The sequence below is a fragment of the Triturus cristatus genome, chromosome 2_2, assembly GCF_964204655.1.
Source record: "Triturus cristatus chromosome 2_2, aTriCri1.1, whole genome shotgun sequence".
Taxonomy (NCBI): Eukaryota; Metazoa; Chordata; class Amphibia; order Caudata; family Salamandridae; genus Triturus; species Triturus cristatus.
Genome location: NC_140582.1, coordinates 659,786,916 through 659,802,752, shown reverse-complemented (window position 1 = coordinate 659,802,752; position 15,837 = coordinate 659,786,916). Strand labels below are relative to the sequence as shown.

Below are 15,837 nucleotides of genomic sequence, written 5' to 3'. Positions count from 1 at the left end.
GGGGTCAACCCACGGTGACTCGGACTCTAGAGAGCTGGGGAGACTTCGCTGGGACCGGTGCGCCACTCACTCGGGCCGCAGGAGTCGGTGCAGTGGTAGTTCCAGGCGTCGGGTTTCTTTGTCCTCAGCAGGCTCAGAGTCTGTCTTGCGAGTTTATTTTGAACAGATCTGCTGTTCACCGGAGATTCGGTTTTTGTTGAATGGAGTCACTCCTCCCAGGGTTTTGGAGGTTGCTGGCTGCAGGACAAGGTGACTTAAGGTGCAGGATCTCTGGAAACTGCAGACAGGCTGGTAGGGCTGGGGCCAAGTCAGTTTTTCTTTGCAGTCTCCTCTGCTGGCTGTCTTCTTTTGTCCTTCTACTTAGGTTGCGGGAATCTTCCTTCTTGGTTCACGGCTGCTTTCTAAATACTGTACTTAGGGGCGTTTTTAGGTTAGGGGTCACAAGGTCAGTAGCCAATGGGTTACTGACCTTAGAGTGACTACACTCTTGGTGTAGTCGTGGGGGAGTGGGCACTATCCCTAATCCTGATTGGAGAGTGCCTGCCATCTGGGTTTGGCAGCGGTGGGCATACCTTCTGGGCTGCTCTAATTTTTCCTGCCGAAAATGCGGGGCCTGTTCCCGATAGCAGGAGAGGCTGGAGGTCGTGTTACAAAGGTAGCAAGTCCTTTGAAGCTCCCCTGCCACAGATGGCTCTTCCTGACCCGGGGGGAGGTGTGAAAACCTCCGCCCAGGAAAGGCTTTGTTTTTGGGCTCAAGGAGCGAAGGCTCCCACACCAGGGGTCCAGAAACATGTCTTGTGATGGCAGGCTGGTGTTTAAGTCAGGGTACCCACCAGAGGCTGGTCGTTTTTCAGGGGGCATCTCTAAGAAGCCCCCTGAGTGAATTGTATAATAAATCCCACATTGGCATCAGTGTGGGTTTATCATGCTGAGAAGCTTGACATCAAAATTCCCAGAATTTAGTAAAGCCAATATGGTGCTGTGGAGTTCATAATGATAGACTCCCAGACCATATACTCTTTTATGGCTTTACTGCACTTACAATGTCTAAGAATGGACTTAGAAACTGTAGGGGTACAGTGCTCATGCAACTATACCCTCACCAGTGGTACAGTGCACCCAGCTAGAAGGGTGTCTTACCTATAACATAGGCAGTGGGTTGCATGCATGGCACACAGGTATTTGTCATTTGACCTCTATCTTTGAGGTAGAGCAAATGTGACAAGAACATTTTAAAGACATATCAATGACAACACTGATTGCATCATCAAGTGAGTGTAAGAGTTTTTAAGAGTTTATGGGTGTTAAACATATATACTAACCTATACTAGTTGTACTACAAATGAGTGATACTACCTCTAACATGTGTAATCTTAGTGAGCGTGCAACTGTCTCTTTCCGTGTGTGACTGGGTGTGTGAGTGACTGTATAAGTGACTGCATGGGTGGATTTCCGAGTGGTTGTATGGGTGTGTGGGTATGTGAGTCGGTTTGCCAGTGGCTGTATGTGTGAGTGAGTTGCTATTTGAGTGACCATATGGGTGAGTGGGTGTCTGAAAGGCTGTATGAGTAAGTGACTAGGTGTGTAAGTGAGTGAGTGGTTGTATTAGAGAGTGAGAGTCTGTGTGAATGGCTGCATAGGTGAGTGAGCAGATGTGCGAGTACTAGTATGGATGTGTGAACGGGTATGTAAGTGGTTGTGCTAGAGTGTGAGTGCTTGTATGGGTGAGTGGCTGTGTGGGTGAGTGACTGGTATGAGTGGCTGTGTGGGTGAGTGGCTCTATGGAGGAGTGAGTAGGTGTGAGTGGCATTATGGAGGAGTGGGTGTGTGAGTACATGTATGGGTCTGTAAGTGGTTGGGTGGGTGTAAAAGTGGGCGTACAAGAGGTTGTATGGGTTGTGAGTGGGTGTGTGAGCGGTTCTATGGATGATGTTTTCAGTGATGTCATCAGTGATGTCACTGACCCTGCCATGAGTAATGTAACATGTAAGGTCATAAGAAGTGCATTGCGGGGAAGTGAGTTATAGTTTGTTCAGGTAACTATAACTGCTGAATGTCTATGGTTAATACAGGGAATTCTGAGCCTAACATTTTAAAATCTATTTCCTAACAAGAATGTCCCTGTAACCTTTAATTTTTAAGTGAATTTCTATGTTTTTTTAACGAGTATTAGCGCTTGCAGTGTGGAAAAAGGGGGCGGAGCTTCAGACCAGCTCATAGCAATCCCGCTGTGTGTGATTGACTGGAGGTAAGACGAGGGGTTCTTGGCCCCACAAGGGCCCTCAGCATGCAAGGAGACTTCACCCCTCAACCAGTAGTGCAGCAGGAGGCACATTTGCAGAGTGGCAGAGAAAGAGGGCGGGCCTCCGATGACCTCTCAGCAATCCTGCTGTGTGTGACTTACTGGAGAAAACAGAAGGGGGTTGCTGGGCCCCAAACACCCTCACCAGCCAAAGGGACTTTATCCTGCAACAAGATGTAAGCCAGGAGGCCATTTTGCAGAGTGGTAGAGAAAGAGGGTGGGGGCCTCCGATGACCTCTCACTAATCCCACTGTGTGTGACTTACTAGAGGTAACAAAAGAAGTTGTTGGCTCCCAAGCACCCTCACCAGCCAAAGCAATTTGGCTAATTTCCTGGGCTGGCCTTTAAAAAAATAGAAAAAAATTACAGGAGGAGGGTCACATGGCCGATTTCTCCCTGGGAACCCATCTCCAGGCCCATGTCTTTTGGTAAAATGGTGGAGGGGGGCCGCACGGCCCTCCCTCCCTGAGCGATTTAGGTCCAGAGGACCCCATCCTTGGGCTCCGACCTTTTTAAAAAACAAATTGTTACGTAAGAAAGGAGTGGGCCCCCTCAGCAGGATGATTTTGGCCCTGGGGACACCATCTCCTGGGGCCTGGCCATCTTTCTGGTGGGTGCACTCAGTTCACCCACTCTCCACTGGGACTGCAGGAGCCCTGAAGGCCCTCACGGTCCCTGCCGCCACCCCCAACTCCTGCGGGAGCTGGCACTGAACACAGACATAGGGAGCTGCTGGAAAGGCAGCTCCTTGTGTCTGAAAGCAATTCTGATCTTCAATGCTCTTGCTTGCTGGAAGCGGAGCGTTTACTGCGTCTTGGCTGGAAAACCTCCCGCCAAGCCACAGCAAACAGCTATGTAACAGGGCTGGGTACGCCAGGACATATCAGAAGCAGACCCTGTGGGTGGTGGTCTCCAGGGCCATCTATGGCTGTATTAAGGGGAAGGGGCGCACGGCCCCTCCTTTCTTCTGTTTGGGCCTGCCCCGGGTAGGTGGCTGTCCCCGGACCCAAGAACGGCTCAGCAGGGGGCTACGCGGCCCCCTCCCATTATAAAAATGTAATTTGGCCCCCCTATTTCAAAACTAAACAGCCTCAGGGAGGTGGTGGTCCGCGAGGCCCCCAGATTTCTTCTTATTTATTAGCGCTGGGGCTGCGGGGACGCCGTACGGGCCATCCCTGCATTATTTTGATAAACAGCCCCAGGGATGAGGTAGTCCACAGGGCACAGAGGGGTCCACGAGACCCCCTTATTATAGTACAATATTAATGGCCGCATGTCCCTGGGACCTGGTCCACCTGGGGGCTAAACAGTAAACAAGCATGGGATCCCCCGCTTCTCTTTCAAAACATTTTGGCGGGAGCATCTGCACCACTGCAACCACCGCTGATGTTTATAAAATTTTTTTTAAAGGTTTTTGGGCCTGGTGGGTTCCCTCTGGGACCCCTCCCAAGAGGCCTAGGTTACAGGGTATTACCCTGCCCCCTTATCATATGTTTTAGCGCTTTGTCTGGGACTCTGCTCAAGTAGAGTCTCAAGATCACTGCCACTGGTTTGGCAGTCAATCAGATTTGAGCACGGGGACTGTCGGATCCTCGGAGGCTCCGCGTCCCTATATATACAAATTTGGAATTTGGTTAATATCTCTAAAACTACTGAACAGATTCAGACCAAGTCACAAAAAAGGCAGTTCCATGGGCCAACAAATACCCTTCTGTCAAATTCCATGAAATTCCTTTCAGCAGTTTGGTCTAAAGCTCCTCTGAGAATTAACATGGGAAATGCATGATTTTTACCCCCCGCCCCCTTTTTCTCGGCCTCTGCTGGATGGATCACCTCAAAACTTTATATAAGACACAAGACTCACCGGCACACTTTTTGGGGAGGATTACCTGAAGATTCGTCAATCCGCGACAAAGTTATAGGCAAGTCAAAAAAATTATTTTCCTATGGAAACATGGCTCTTCTTACTATACCTACTGGAGATCACTAGTAGGTAATATATATACACACACACACATATAAAGAAGGATGAAATATATATATATATATATATATATATATATATATTACCTACTGGCGGTCGCCAGTAGGTAGTTATAGTTAGGACCACGTTTCCATAGGAAAACCTCAACATTCTATTTTGAATAACTTTGGCGCCGGTCGACGAATCCTCGCGAATTTCTCAAAATAGGTGGGGCGCTACGCTCCGCTCCTACCCTGAAAGTCTCGGGGGGATTCGTCAAGCGGGGGCTGAGATAAAAGGGGGGTCCCAAAACGCGTTTTTCCCATGCATTTTTCCATAGGACCTTTAGAACGAGCTACAGCCCGAACGGCTGAACAGAATTACTAGAAATTTGGCAGAGAGGTAGTCCCTAGGTCAAGGAAGTGCCTTTTGTAGGTTTGGTGTAAATCTGTTCAGTAGATTCTGAGAAAATAGCCTTTAAATCAATATATATATCTGAGCCCGCTTACGGTACGCTTACCGTACGCTTACGGTAAGCGTACGGTGGCGTGCGCGAGCGCGATTCTGATTGGCTCTTAGATCTTAGTAAACATTCGAATCGGCAGAAACCAGGAAGCGGCGTCCGCCATTTTGTCTACCGCACTGAGTGTTATGTATCAAACATGATGGCCAAAAACATGTTATGGGGATGTTTTGACAACTCCCTCTCACATAGTCATGTTGAGGGAGTCCCCAAACATCCCCCAAGAGCAAAAACTGCATTATTTTTTTTTCGGCAATTTCGCGGGGTACGCTTACCGTACGCTTACCGTAAGCGTACGGTAAAAAAATAAAAATAAAAAAAACACTATCCACACTTTCTCCACCCCTTGTGCAAATGGTGGCCGAAGGCCACCATTTGTGCATTGCTTATCAGAGCACAGAAATTTCCCAAAAAATTTCAACAGATTACCTATCACAAGGAAGCGCATAATATGTCCTCCATGTGCGCACGGTGCGCGAAGCGCATCGTGCGTACATGGCCCATCTAGCGTAACGTGGGCACGGCACTAACTGCGTAAAGTGGGTGCGCGGTGCGCGAAGCGCACCGCGTGCTCACTGTGCGCGCACGGTGCGCGAAGCGCACCGTGCGCGCACGGAACGAACTGCGTTAAGTGGGCGCGCACGCCACGAATGGCGTAAAGTCACTTAGCATTTAAAAAACCGTACAAATTCACTGAAAAAACCATAGGTTTCACACACGTTATAGTTAGGAATTAGCATTTAAAAAACCTTGCAAATTCACTGAAAAAACCATAGGTTTCACACATGTTATAGTTAGCGGAAATTTTACTGATAAAAAACCAATGAAATTGCCCCGTTATAGTTAGTGCTGGCAACTATAACTCACGCGACCGCAATCTTCTGCTGATGACATATGTGTCTTTATGAAAAAAAAATATTTGTAATATATGTATAGCTAAAAATGTATGGAAGAAGACATGGGCAAATAAGTGTCTAAATACAGTATTAGCATCAGCAGAGGATTGCGGTCGCGTGAGTTATAGTTGCCAGCACTAACTATAACGGGGCAATTTCATTGGTTTTTTATCAGTAAAATTTCCGCTAACTATAACATGTGTGAAACCTATGGTTTTTTCAGTGAATTTGCAAGGTTTTTTAAATGCTAATTCCTAACTATAACGTGTGTGAAACCTATGGTTTTTTCAGTGAATATATATATATATATATATATATATATATATATATATATATATATATATATATATATATTTTCTCTGGGTTGGAGCCGAGACGCGCTACAGTTTTTACAAGTGTTGTCTTTGTAATAAATGGATTTTCCCAAAGATTCAAGTGCAGCCCTTTTCTAGAGAGATGGATGTCTAGGTCTATATATCTATATCACAGTAGAGCGATTAAATGTTATTTCCTTTTCAGCAGCAAAGCCATGCCAGTTAGATACTAGGCATGCCAGTTAGATACTAATCCTGTCATCTAAAGAGATTATATATTTTTGAAGTATACTTAATAATACAGGCGGAGGGTTGTACAATATTAATAAAGTACTGATTTTTGCTACACTTCCGTTTCAAAAATATCAGCTTCACTTCAATGAAATGAAGAGTTGGTCATATAGAGATACCCTTAAGGTATATTTTTGATTTACTTTTAGGGCTGGATGCTTTGCTTTGATAACAGAGCATTAAAAACTATTCGTTTGCCTTCAGATATACACCCTAAACTGTAGAGGTCAGTGACCAGCAGAGTAAAAAACCAGCGTGATGTGCCCCAGTGTCTCTATTTCCGCTCTTATCCCATTCGCTATCTAAGTTTACACAAGCCTACATATTCATACTGAGTGGGGGTGAAGGTAAATGCAGTGAGGTTCGGGCACTTCCACAAGATCTTGAGTTAAAAGTTAGAAGTTTCTGACATACCCTTGGAACATTGTGTGAATTCAAAACATTGGTTTATCTATACCCATAAGAGAAGCAAACGTGTATGTAGACTGACTAATTCTTTATAAAGTCAGACAAGGTACACTTTCTGCTGCTACTACAACACAACAGAACAAGTAAATCTGTGTTGGATATGTTGATTTATTTGTTTATATATTTGTCTATAAAGCACAAACTGTCATGCTGAGAATTCCTTGTGCTAAAAGAACTATAAAAGAAAGGTCAGGCCAGACTTATTAAAATTAGAAACAAAAGGGGGCTTTAGGGGCCACCGCAATTGCAAATGGTTCTTAAGTGATCTGTGTTTCAAAGATAATGAATTCCAGAGCTTGGGCGTAATCACCCACTAGTATATTTACTCCTGGGACAGCCAATAATAAAAAGGTAAGAGAGCTGCGAGTGCGCAGGAGTTAGAAAAATTTTACATCAGAATTTTCAGAACCATAGAAAATTCTGTGAGTGGCGCAGTCTTAAATTGTGTTTGTAATTCAACTGGGAGATAGTGCATTAAACAGTTGTCCCCCATAATTTGAACAAACTTTGAGAATGCACAACCATATGAAGTGCTAAGTTTTAGATAAGCTAAAGCGTATCCAATTGGTATCCCTGAAAACCCACATTGATACAATAGTCAGGCTGTGTTAATAATAAAGTAGATGGTTTGCTCGCAAGTTTAACCTAAGATTTTCCGAGTGCTTGCAGAATCAAACAAGCATTTGCAATGCAATAGTTCTCGCATTCACATGAGTTTCGTAAATGCGACACCTATTGCATTACAAATGCTAGTTTTTAGGAAACGTCCATGTGGGGCTTTAACTTTAATATCGGCCGCACCCCTTTCTTTAGATGAGCCATGTCTACATAAAGGGGCGTGGCCGCCAAAAAAGTAAAAGCGTGGTATGGGGTGCTTATACCAAAAAAGCATTTCTTTGTCAGGTTAACAAACAAATGCTTTTTTTTTTTTTTTTTTTATAAAAAACGCTGCATGCCACGCTTTCACTTTAATGGCGGCCACGCTCCTTTCCTTAGACTCGCCTCGTTTAAGAAACGGGGCGCTGCCGACATAAAATTGCAAGTGCGGCAGAAGGCAAATTAAAAAATAATTATAGATAGTTTTTCCCCAAAAAAACATGCAGCTGCGTTTAGCGCAGCAAGTAAAGCAAAGGCACGGCAGCCACCATAAAAGTGGCGTGCCGCATTATGTAAAAAATATAATACAGCTGTTGCGAGAGAGCGTGTCCTGCTGCAACAGCAGGCATGCGAAAACCATTAAACTAAATTGTGCTCGGAGGCTGTAATTAAAGCCTACCGAGCAACAATACATGTAACAAGCATTAAAAATGCAATAGGTCTCGCCTTTTATTAAGTTAAAGCCATTTCCTTTGCTATACAATACCATTAGCAAAGCAAATGGCTTTAAACTTAATCAAAGGCGAGACCTGTTGCATTTTCAATAATTGTTATTACTTTCAACCATGCTGCACAATAGCAACGCTGTTTTAGTACATTCCAAAAAAGACACATTGACAAAGCTGAATAGCTCTGGTATTTGGCTTCGACAAAGGTTTTTTTGTCATGGTCTACAGCAGCCATTCTGCTGTATAACATGCCTCAATGTCTAACCCAATAATTCTCGCATAGACAGGACCTACTCTCTTTGCCAATGCTTGTTTCAGTTGGCTCTGAAATTGCAGATTGTTCCCCTCAAGCACCTCACAGAACTATAGAGGGTGTTGATTCTATCTGCAGCTGAGCATTGCACGTCTCACGCTCTGATGTGAACATATGTGACTTTCTAGCAGCACCCACATTTTTTTTTAAATACATTCATTTGCCTTAAAATCGCTCTTTTTGTTGAGTCAGGGGAGATGGCGATATCATTGTTAAAATAGCTTACCCAGACTTTCCTTAATTGTGCATTATTTTGCAGAAAGGCTTTTTGTGTCAACCTTGTTTAATGTGTAATAAGTGTAGGCACCACATACAAAGCACTGATTTAGTGCCTCTGAGAATTAAAAATAAAGCATTAAACTGTGATGTAAAATGGGAGAAAGAAAGAGATAACCATATAGTGGCTGAACTGCACAATGTAAAACTTGGAAACCTTGCACAAGTCCCGGTTGCCATTTGACCACATTGTGTGATCCTAGGCAATTACTGTTTTCATACTGCCTCATTTTCCTTCATCACAAAAGAGCATCTTGAAATACATCAGCTCACGGTGCAAGCAATGTATAAGGAGGGGGCTTGCCTCTAGGTTCACAAACAGCTTGGTCGTCACGGCAGAGGGGGCATACATGGTTCTATGCGCGTGTTTTGAATCTGTCACTTATAATAACCACCTCGGTACAGTGATGTAATCTAATTCACTAAAATGAAATGCCTCGCATTGTCAAGGATTGCACACCAATAACAAGAGCCAAGATGCAACTGGACTCTCAGCTGTAGTTGCACAGTGACAGGCCTCTTGTAACTAGAGAGCAGGAAATTTCACCAATGTGGGGGGGGGGTGGTTTTATATAGTGCAAACTTAACCTGACGGTATCAGAGTGCTTCACATGACCATCAGTTGCATTACAGATGGACACGTTCATTTTTTAAATATTATTTTTAGGCACAGAGGGATTTAGTGATTTTCATAGAATCACAAAATGCTTGAGCCTCCCATCAGACTCGAACCCGGTTCCCCTAATTCAAAGTCGGCCAATCCGACTGTTAAGCCGCATCCTCTCGAATGACGGATCCCCCAGTGTAAACCCGGCGAACCGCTAATGGCATCAAGCTAGAGATGAAGTAACACCCCATGTCGTCCTCCCAGGCTTGGCGTGTGGAGGTGGCCGGTGTTGTGGTGGAATGCCCCGTGCAGCAGCGCCCATGCTGCGAGCACGCAGTCCAAGCCCCGCACCGTCCGCACAAAGGATCTGGGCCCCCTGACTGATGTTTGAATTCTAAATGACAGAAATATCCAGAGTTCAGTGGGTACCTCAAGCCTGTGGGCCCCGGTGCCACTGCACTTGATGCACCAGTCGCTTCTAGAAACATCTGGATATCCGCCGGCTCATTGAAGCTTTGCAGTGCTGACCCCGTGCAGCGCGACCACACAAGCTGCAGTGAGAGTGGACACAGCGCTGACACTCAGCTGGGGTTTGCACGGCTGCCAGAACCGCACGCGCCTCCTGTCCCAGGCATGTTTGCAGCACAGGCAGGCTGTGTGGGGCAGATCCAGCCCCTGCCTGCACCTCGCGAGGCTCCGGTCTCTGCAGGTGATGGGTTCGCAGGGATGCACCCTGCGCGAGCTCGCACCTCTCTCCTCGGCTTCTCTCAGGGCTTGTTAGCTGGGTGGCTCAGGCCGCTAGGGAAACAGGAGTTAGGTTTTCTCCTTTGTGGTTAAGATGGCGACGGAGGCCTGAGAGCTGGAGAAGGGCAGAAAACTCCAGTTATTAGAGAGGGAGTGAACAACGGGGTTGCTACAGGCACGAGAAGACAAAGAATGTCCAAAGGAGAAAAGGGGTTTGATGTGGTGCTCCTTGCTTGGAAATAATATTGGCCTTTGTTCACTAAGGTTTGCGCATTGGATCACGCAGCGGCGGCCGTGAAAGAATAAAAGTGAAACCGTACGGAAAAAAAAAGGCGCGCGCGTGTGCACATCCCTACGCTAATTAAAGTAAACAAAGATGGGGTCAGACTGTCCACATGCGCGTGCATTTTTTCGTCCATACGCGATGGCGAGAGCAGCCATCTTTGTCCATCTGAAAGCGCGTGCATTCAGCTTTGACTGAATTGATCGCAATAGGCCCTCGCATGGCCAGAGCAGCGCATGCGCGCTGCTAACACCAGGCGAAACCTAAAAAGGAAACTAGGATGTGTGCAGCCTATAGATCTGGTCGCTGGGACCGCCTGGCTTTGCCAATGCCTTTGTGCGAAGCTGTACCGCTCCGACAAGATAGTGTGGAACAGCCGAAAATAAAAGACGCAATCACAACTTCAGCAAAATTGTCATTTTGTAGGCATGCATGCATAATGACATGTAACTCAGGGGTTGGGGGAAGAAGTACATGAGTGAGAAAGCAACACTGAGCGCAGGTGAGACAGGGAGTTTGACGGGGAGAAGCATGTAAAAGAGAGCTTGCAACACGAGGGAGAGAGTAACATGGAGATCAGATATTTGGCAGATGAGAAAAGTACACAAGGGAGAGAGTTGGAAATGGAGTGCTCAAGTAAAAAGAATAAAAGTGATCAGAGGAAGAAAATTATTCAAGGGCAGGACAAACTAGGACAAGGAAAGCCACTGAAAGAAAAGCAAGCAAATGAGGAGGACAATGAAGCCAACCAATGGTAAGCAATGGGTCGGCTGTAATCCCTTGAAGATTTCTAAGCACAAGCCATTTGCAACAAGACAGCCTGAACTGTCTCGTAGACTTAACCTAAGATAGAGGGAAAATGCCATCCATAATTGCAGAGAGACAGAGAAGAAACTGAAGCAGCTGATACACTAGAATCCAACTAGAAAAATAGGGTTACTTTTTAAAATGCTGCAAAAATAGTTCAAGGTGCACAAAATGATGTTCAGTTCAATGCAGTGGTCTCTGGATTCTGTAGCAAAGCAACAAAAATGTCGCTAAGGAGTTGTAGCGATACATTTCCTCACGCTAACCAGCGATGCGTTGAATCCTTACCGCAAGGGAGGATGATGCGCTGGGTTGCGGACAGGACAAAGCGACAAACTTCTTCACGCTAAGCCGGTGATGCGATAAAATTCTTGCCGCTAAGGGAGGATGATGCACCGAGCCTGTTGCGCGTGCGATCTTGCTGCGATGGAAGAAAATGGCGCTCCGCGAGGGAGCGACGATTCTGATGCGATGCGGGGAAAATGGCGAACGCTCAGCGTCCGTGCTGCGATGAGCTTGATGCGATGATTTGGGGTTAGCGAGCACTTTGGGGCCCGCAAACAAGCAATGCGACAATCCTCGGGTTAGCGAGCGTTTTCAGACCCGGTGACAGGGTCTGCGACGATCTTCGGGATAGCGGGCGTTTTCAGGCCCGCTGACGGGTGATGCAATAGTCTTCGGGGTTAGCGAGCGCTCGGCGAAAGCAGAGCAACGATTTTTCTCATGCTCACCAGCTGCAGCGGCTCGCTAACGGGGGTTAGCGACGATTTTCAGCACTCTTTTCTCAGCAGTAGAACTAGAGGCCCTGCAACTCACAGCAGCCTCACCTGCAGATAGGAATCCTCGCTGGGAGGACACAGGAGGCTGGTGGTGGAGTTTGGTGTGCCTGAGACTCCTGCAGGAGGCTAGCTCTCTTCTAGCCCTTGGGTGATTGCTGTAGCCACAAAATAAAAGTTCCTTCAAACTCCTTTTCCTCTTCTTCCAAGTCCAGTAGTAACCACTGCAGGCCAGTCCAAGAAACAGCACACAAGCACAAGGACAGTCCTCCTGCAGATTCCTGTAGTCACACGGACAGTGGTTCTTCTTGTTGTCCAGGAGCAATACAAATTGTAGGGGTTTGGGCACAAATATTTATATCCCCAAAGTCTTTGTTCTTAGGGGTCACAAGTCTCTGAACCCAGCCAGAACCAGTTCTGCCCAGCCCTGGAGCACTTTGTTGATCAGGCTGCATCCTTCCTTTCAGAAAGAGGGGGTCTGCCTTCAGACGCACAGTGGGAGGTGGAGCCAGCATTCACCTTGCCAGGCACAGCCCTATTCAAGTGCAGGAGTTACCCCTCCCCTCACTCCAAGGCAGATCTCTCTATTCAACCCAGGTCTGACTCAGCCTGCCCAGCGAAAAATGGAAGGGAGACTCACGCCAATGGTGCCAGGTCTAACAGAGGCCAACTGATCCAATGTAATATACTGGCACCCAGATACTGGAACTCCCATCCGGCCGAAATTAGATCCTGCACTGACCTCTTGAGCTTCAGGAAACTCAAGACTTGGCTGTTCAGACAAGCCTATGAGTAATTCAACAGGACCCCGGCATCTCTTAGCGCAGTGCCATGAAACCAATCGGTGTACGTGTGCTTTATAAGAATCTTTTAAGATAACATTACAATAATTAGTTGGGTGTTACCTGCTAATGATATTACCTAAAGCCATAAAATCTAATTAGTGGTAAGAGAGGGATTAACTAGATGTTGAAAAGGAGCTGGTGACAGTGAAGATCCCTGTGGATCAGAACTAAGCAAGTACAGGGTCATGAATCCTTACTTCGCCCAGACATGAAATTAGGACGTTGTGGTTTACTGTTTCAAAGGTGACTGACAGATCCAGTACTATCAGGGCTGATGCGTCCCCTTCATTCTCAGTCACAAGTGTTTCTTCCAATGCCAAGAATAATGCAGATTTAATACCGGGGCTCAGACAGAAGTCTGACTGTCTTCAAGAAAATTAGGTAGTTAGGTAGCAACAACTTTCTTCAGGACTTTGGTTAAAACAGGTAGGAACGTAATAGGTCTGTAGATGGAGGATCATTTTTTTCCATGGTATCTTTGTTAAAAAACAGGACACTATCCTAGTTTTCTTTGTTTAGGCACTGTGTCAGTTTGTATGTATAAGTTGAACAATTCAATGATGGAGTTATTCAATCTTACCCCTTGCATCAAGGACACCTGTACAGGGCAAAAGTATAATGGAGAGCCAGACATAGCTTTATCAATAAGGTGCAAGGTTCCTGAAGGCTGTGCCTCCTTGAAGTTCAACCGTAGACATTCTACAGTATTCTGAAATTAGCAGAACATGAAAGGGCAAACGGAAGCTGATTAACTTTAATACAGTTGTAAATGGTCTATATTTACATGAAGAATAAATTAAGCTAGTATTTGTAAAATTCTTAAAATTGTGGAATAGTGGTTATTTCGGAAAACAGGTTTAGAAAAGGAAGAAATTACTTTGAAGGTATGACTTACCAAATGAGCCGCCTGAAGGAAAATCAGCCTTACCTTGTTTAATGATCAGATAATACCCGAGCCTCTGTGCATTGTATATGATTTTGTCTACGGCTCAATAGCCTTTTCTCCACTGTCATTCAGCATTTCTCGTACTGAGTTTAAGAGCTTTAAGGGATTAAGAAAACCATAGATTACAAGGTTTCTGGGTCCTCTGGATTGTTTTTCTAACTGGAATTAATTCCTCAAGGATCTTGCACATGTTGCTCATCCGTGAGCATAAAATGTTATCAGCATTACAGTCTTTAAACAACCTGTTGCTCTGGTCGAGGAGGACCTCAGTTATCATATCAATGTTGAAGGAAGCCCATGTAAGAGATAGGAGTTGGATAGGTGTGGTGCGAGAAGGCTTTCCCGTAAATGGTATACTAAAATAAGTGAGAGAGTGGTCTGACCATGCTAATGACTTTACATTCATGATACAGACACACATAAAAGAATCCCAAGTAGGGTCCAGAGTAAGATCTTTTATAGGACTAAGGACCTGCATCAGTTGACACAGGCCAAGACCCTCGAGATATTCAATAAAGTCTGCAGTATGGCTGTCTGAACCATCATCTACATGGAGACTGAAGTTTCCCATTATTACTATGTTATCTGTTCAAAAGAAAAATTTAAGGTTATAATGTGATCACATCATGAAACTTCCAAAGGGATTCTTGGACTACAAATAACATTATTTTTTTCTGTTACGTTAAAACATACTTATTCCTGAAAGAGCTCATAAGGTAAACTGAGCATTCAAGAAAAGCACTTAATGAATATAGGCAAAGGGCCTTGCCTCTTTACAGAACATGCAATTGTAAAGGTATACTACCTTATAAACAGCTTCAATAAACCTCAGATCACTTTTTGCTGTAAGCTCTATATCAGAAGCAACCAGAATTTCTGCAATATTGGATGAGTAAGATGTGAAGGCATAACTGATAATAGGCAAGGATGCTGCTGGATCACCGTTGATTAAGCTGTTGGAAAACAAAATACACAATAACATGAGATTAAAACCATGGAGCAATTAAAATACTTGTCTAGGTGCAGTTGTGTTTCTAGCAGTGAAGCACACTGATCACTGGCAACAGTAATATCCATTATCAATGTCATTCAACTTTTACATTTTAGAAGCAAATTGTAATGAATTTAGGCTTCGAGTAATTTGAAAAACTTTGGGCCCCATTACGATTGCGGGCGGACCGTAACGGAAAATGGGGCCAACCGCCAGAGGTGCGGCAGTCCCACGAGGCCAATTAGGATGCACCCTCCACACTGGCGGGCACATTCTGGCCTTCAACATTGCGGACGGTGCTGCTGAGTGCAGCTCCGTCCACAATGTTAAAAGTGCATGGATTGCATTGCCATGCACAACGTGACAGGCACCGCGCGGTGCCTGCCACCTTGTGTATAGCAATATAGGGGTATCATAGGTACCCCCCAAGTGCAGCCCCCCACACCCTGGAGTGCAGCCCCCCACACCCTGGGGGCCCGTAACAGGCCCCCAAAGCAATTTCCGCCGGCCTTTCCATGGCGGCATCAACGCCGTGGAAAGGCCTTTAAATTTGCACATCATAATATGGATGGTGGTGCCTGCTCGGCACTGCCACCATATTGTGCCCCAGATCCGCATGACAGGCAATCGTAACGATTGCCTGCTGGAAGAAAAGCGGCAGACAGTCTTTCCGTCAGCCGCGGTACCCCCTCCATACTAATATGGCGGGGATAAATCAAGTATAGATGGCGGGCGGATCGCCACCGTCGGCACAGCGGTGGCGATCCGCCCGCTATCGCAATAGGCCCCTATGTGTTAGTGTGCTGCACATAAACTATTCCTATATTTAAAGTACATATTAAACCTTAAAGAGGACGATGAAATTATATACCTTAAGAGGAGGTAATACAACAAATACGGGACCTGTCAGGATTCTTAATTCCTTAGTCTTATCCAGAGGATGAGGTAAAACATTAATCGCTCACTATACAAAGCCTGGTCATGGATTAGAAATAATCTCTGCAGAATCCTCTTTCACACTTAACTGGAAGATTCATGGTAGGCTGTGAAGGCTAAAAGCAACACCATTTGCTTCAGCTTGACATGAACTAAATTCCAGGTGGTGGCTGCACATACATGTTCGAAGCCAGCCAGCAAGGAGCAGCTGGTATTGTTTTGGGAGCAGGA

General features: G+C 45.5%; 1 protein-coding gene across 6 annotated transcripts in view; it reads right to left on the bottom strand.

Annotated features, from left to right (window-relative positions):
- CEP44 (centrosomal protein 44) overlaps positions 1–15,837 on the bottom strand; it is a 242,714-nt gene that overhangs the window by 204,299 nt on the left and 22,578 nt on the right. For all 6 annotated transcript variants that reach the window (XM_085641846.1, XM_085641849.1, XM_085641848.1 and 3 more), the window contains exon 3: positions 14,485–14,632. In XM_085641846.1, the coding sequence (XP_085497972.1) occupies positions 14,485–14,632 (148 nt within the window). The remainder of the gene's footprint in view (positions 1–14,484; positions 14,633–15,837) is intronic.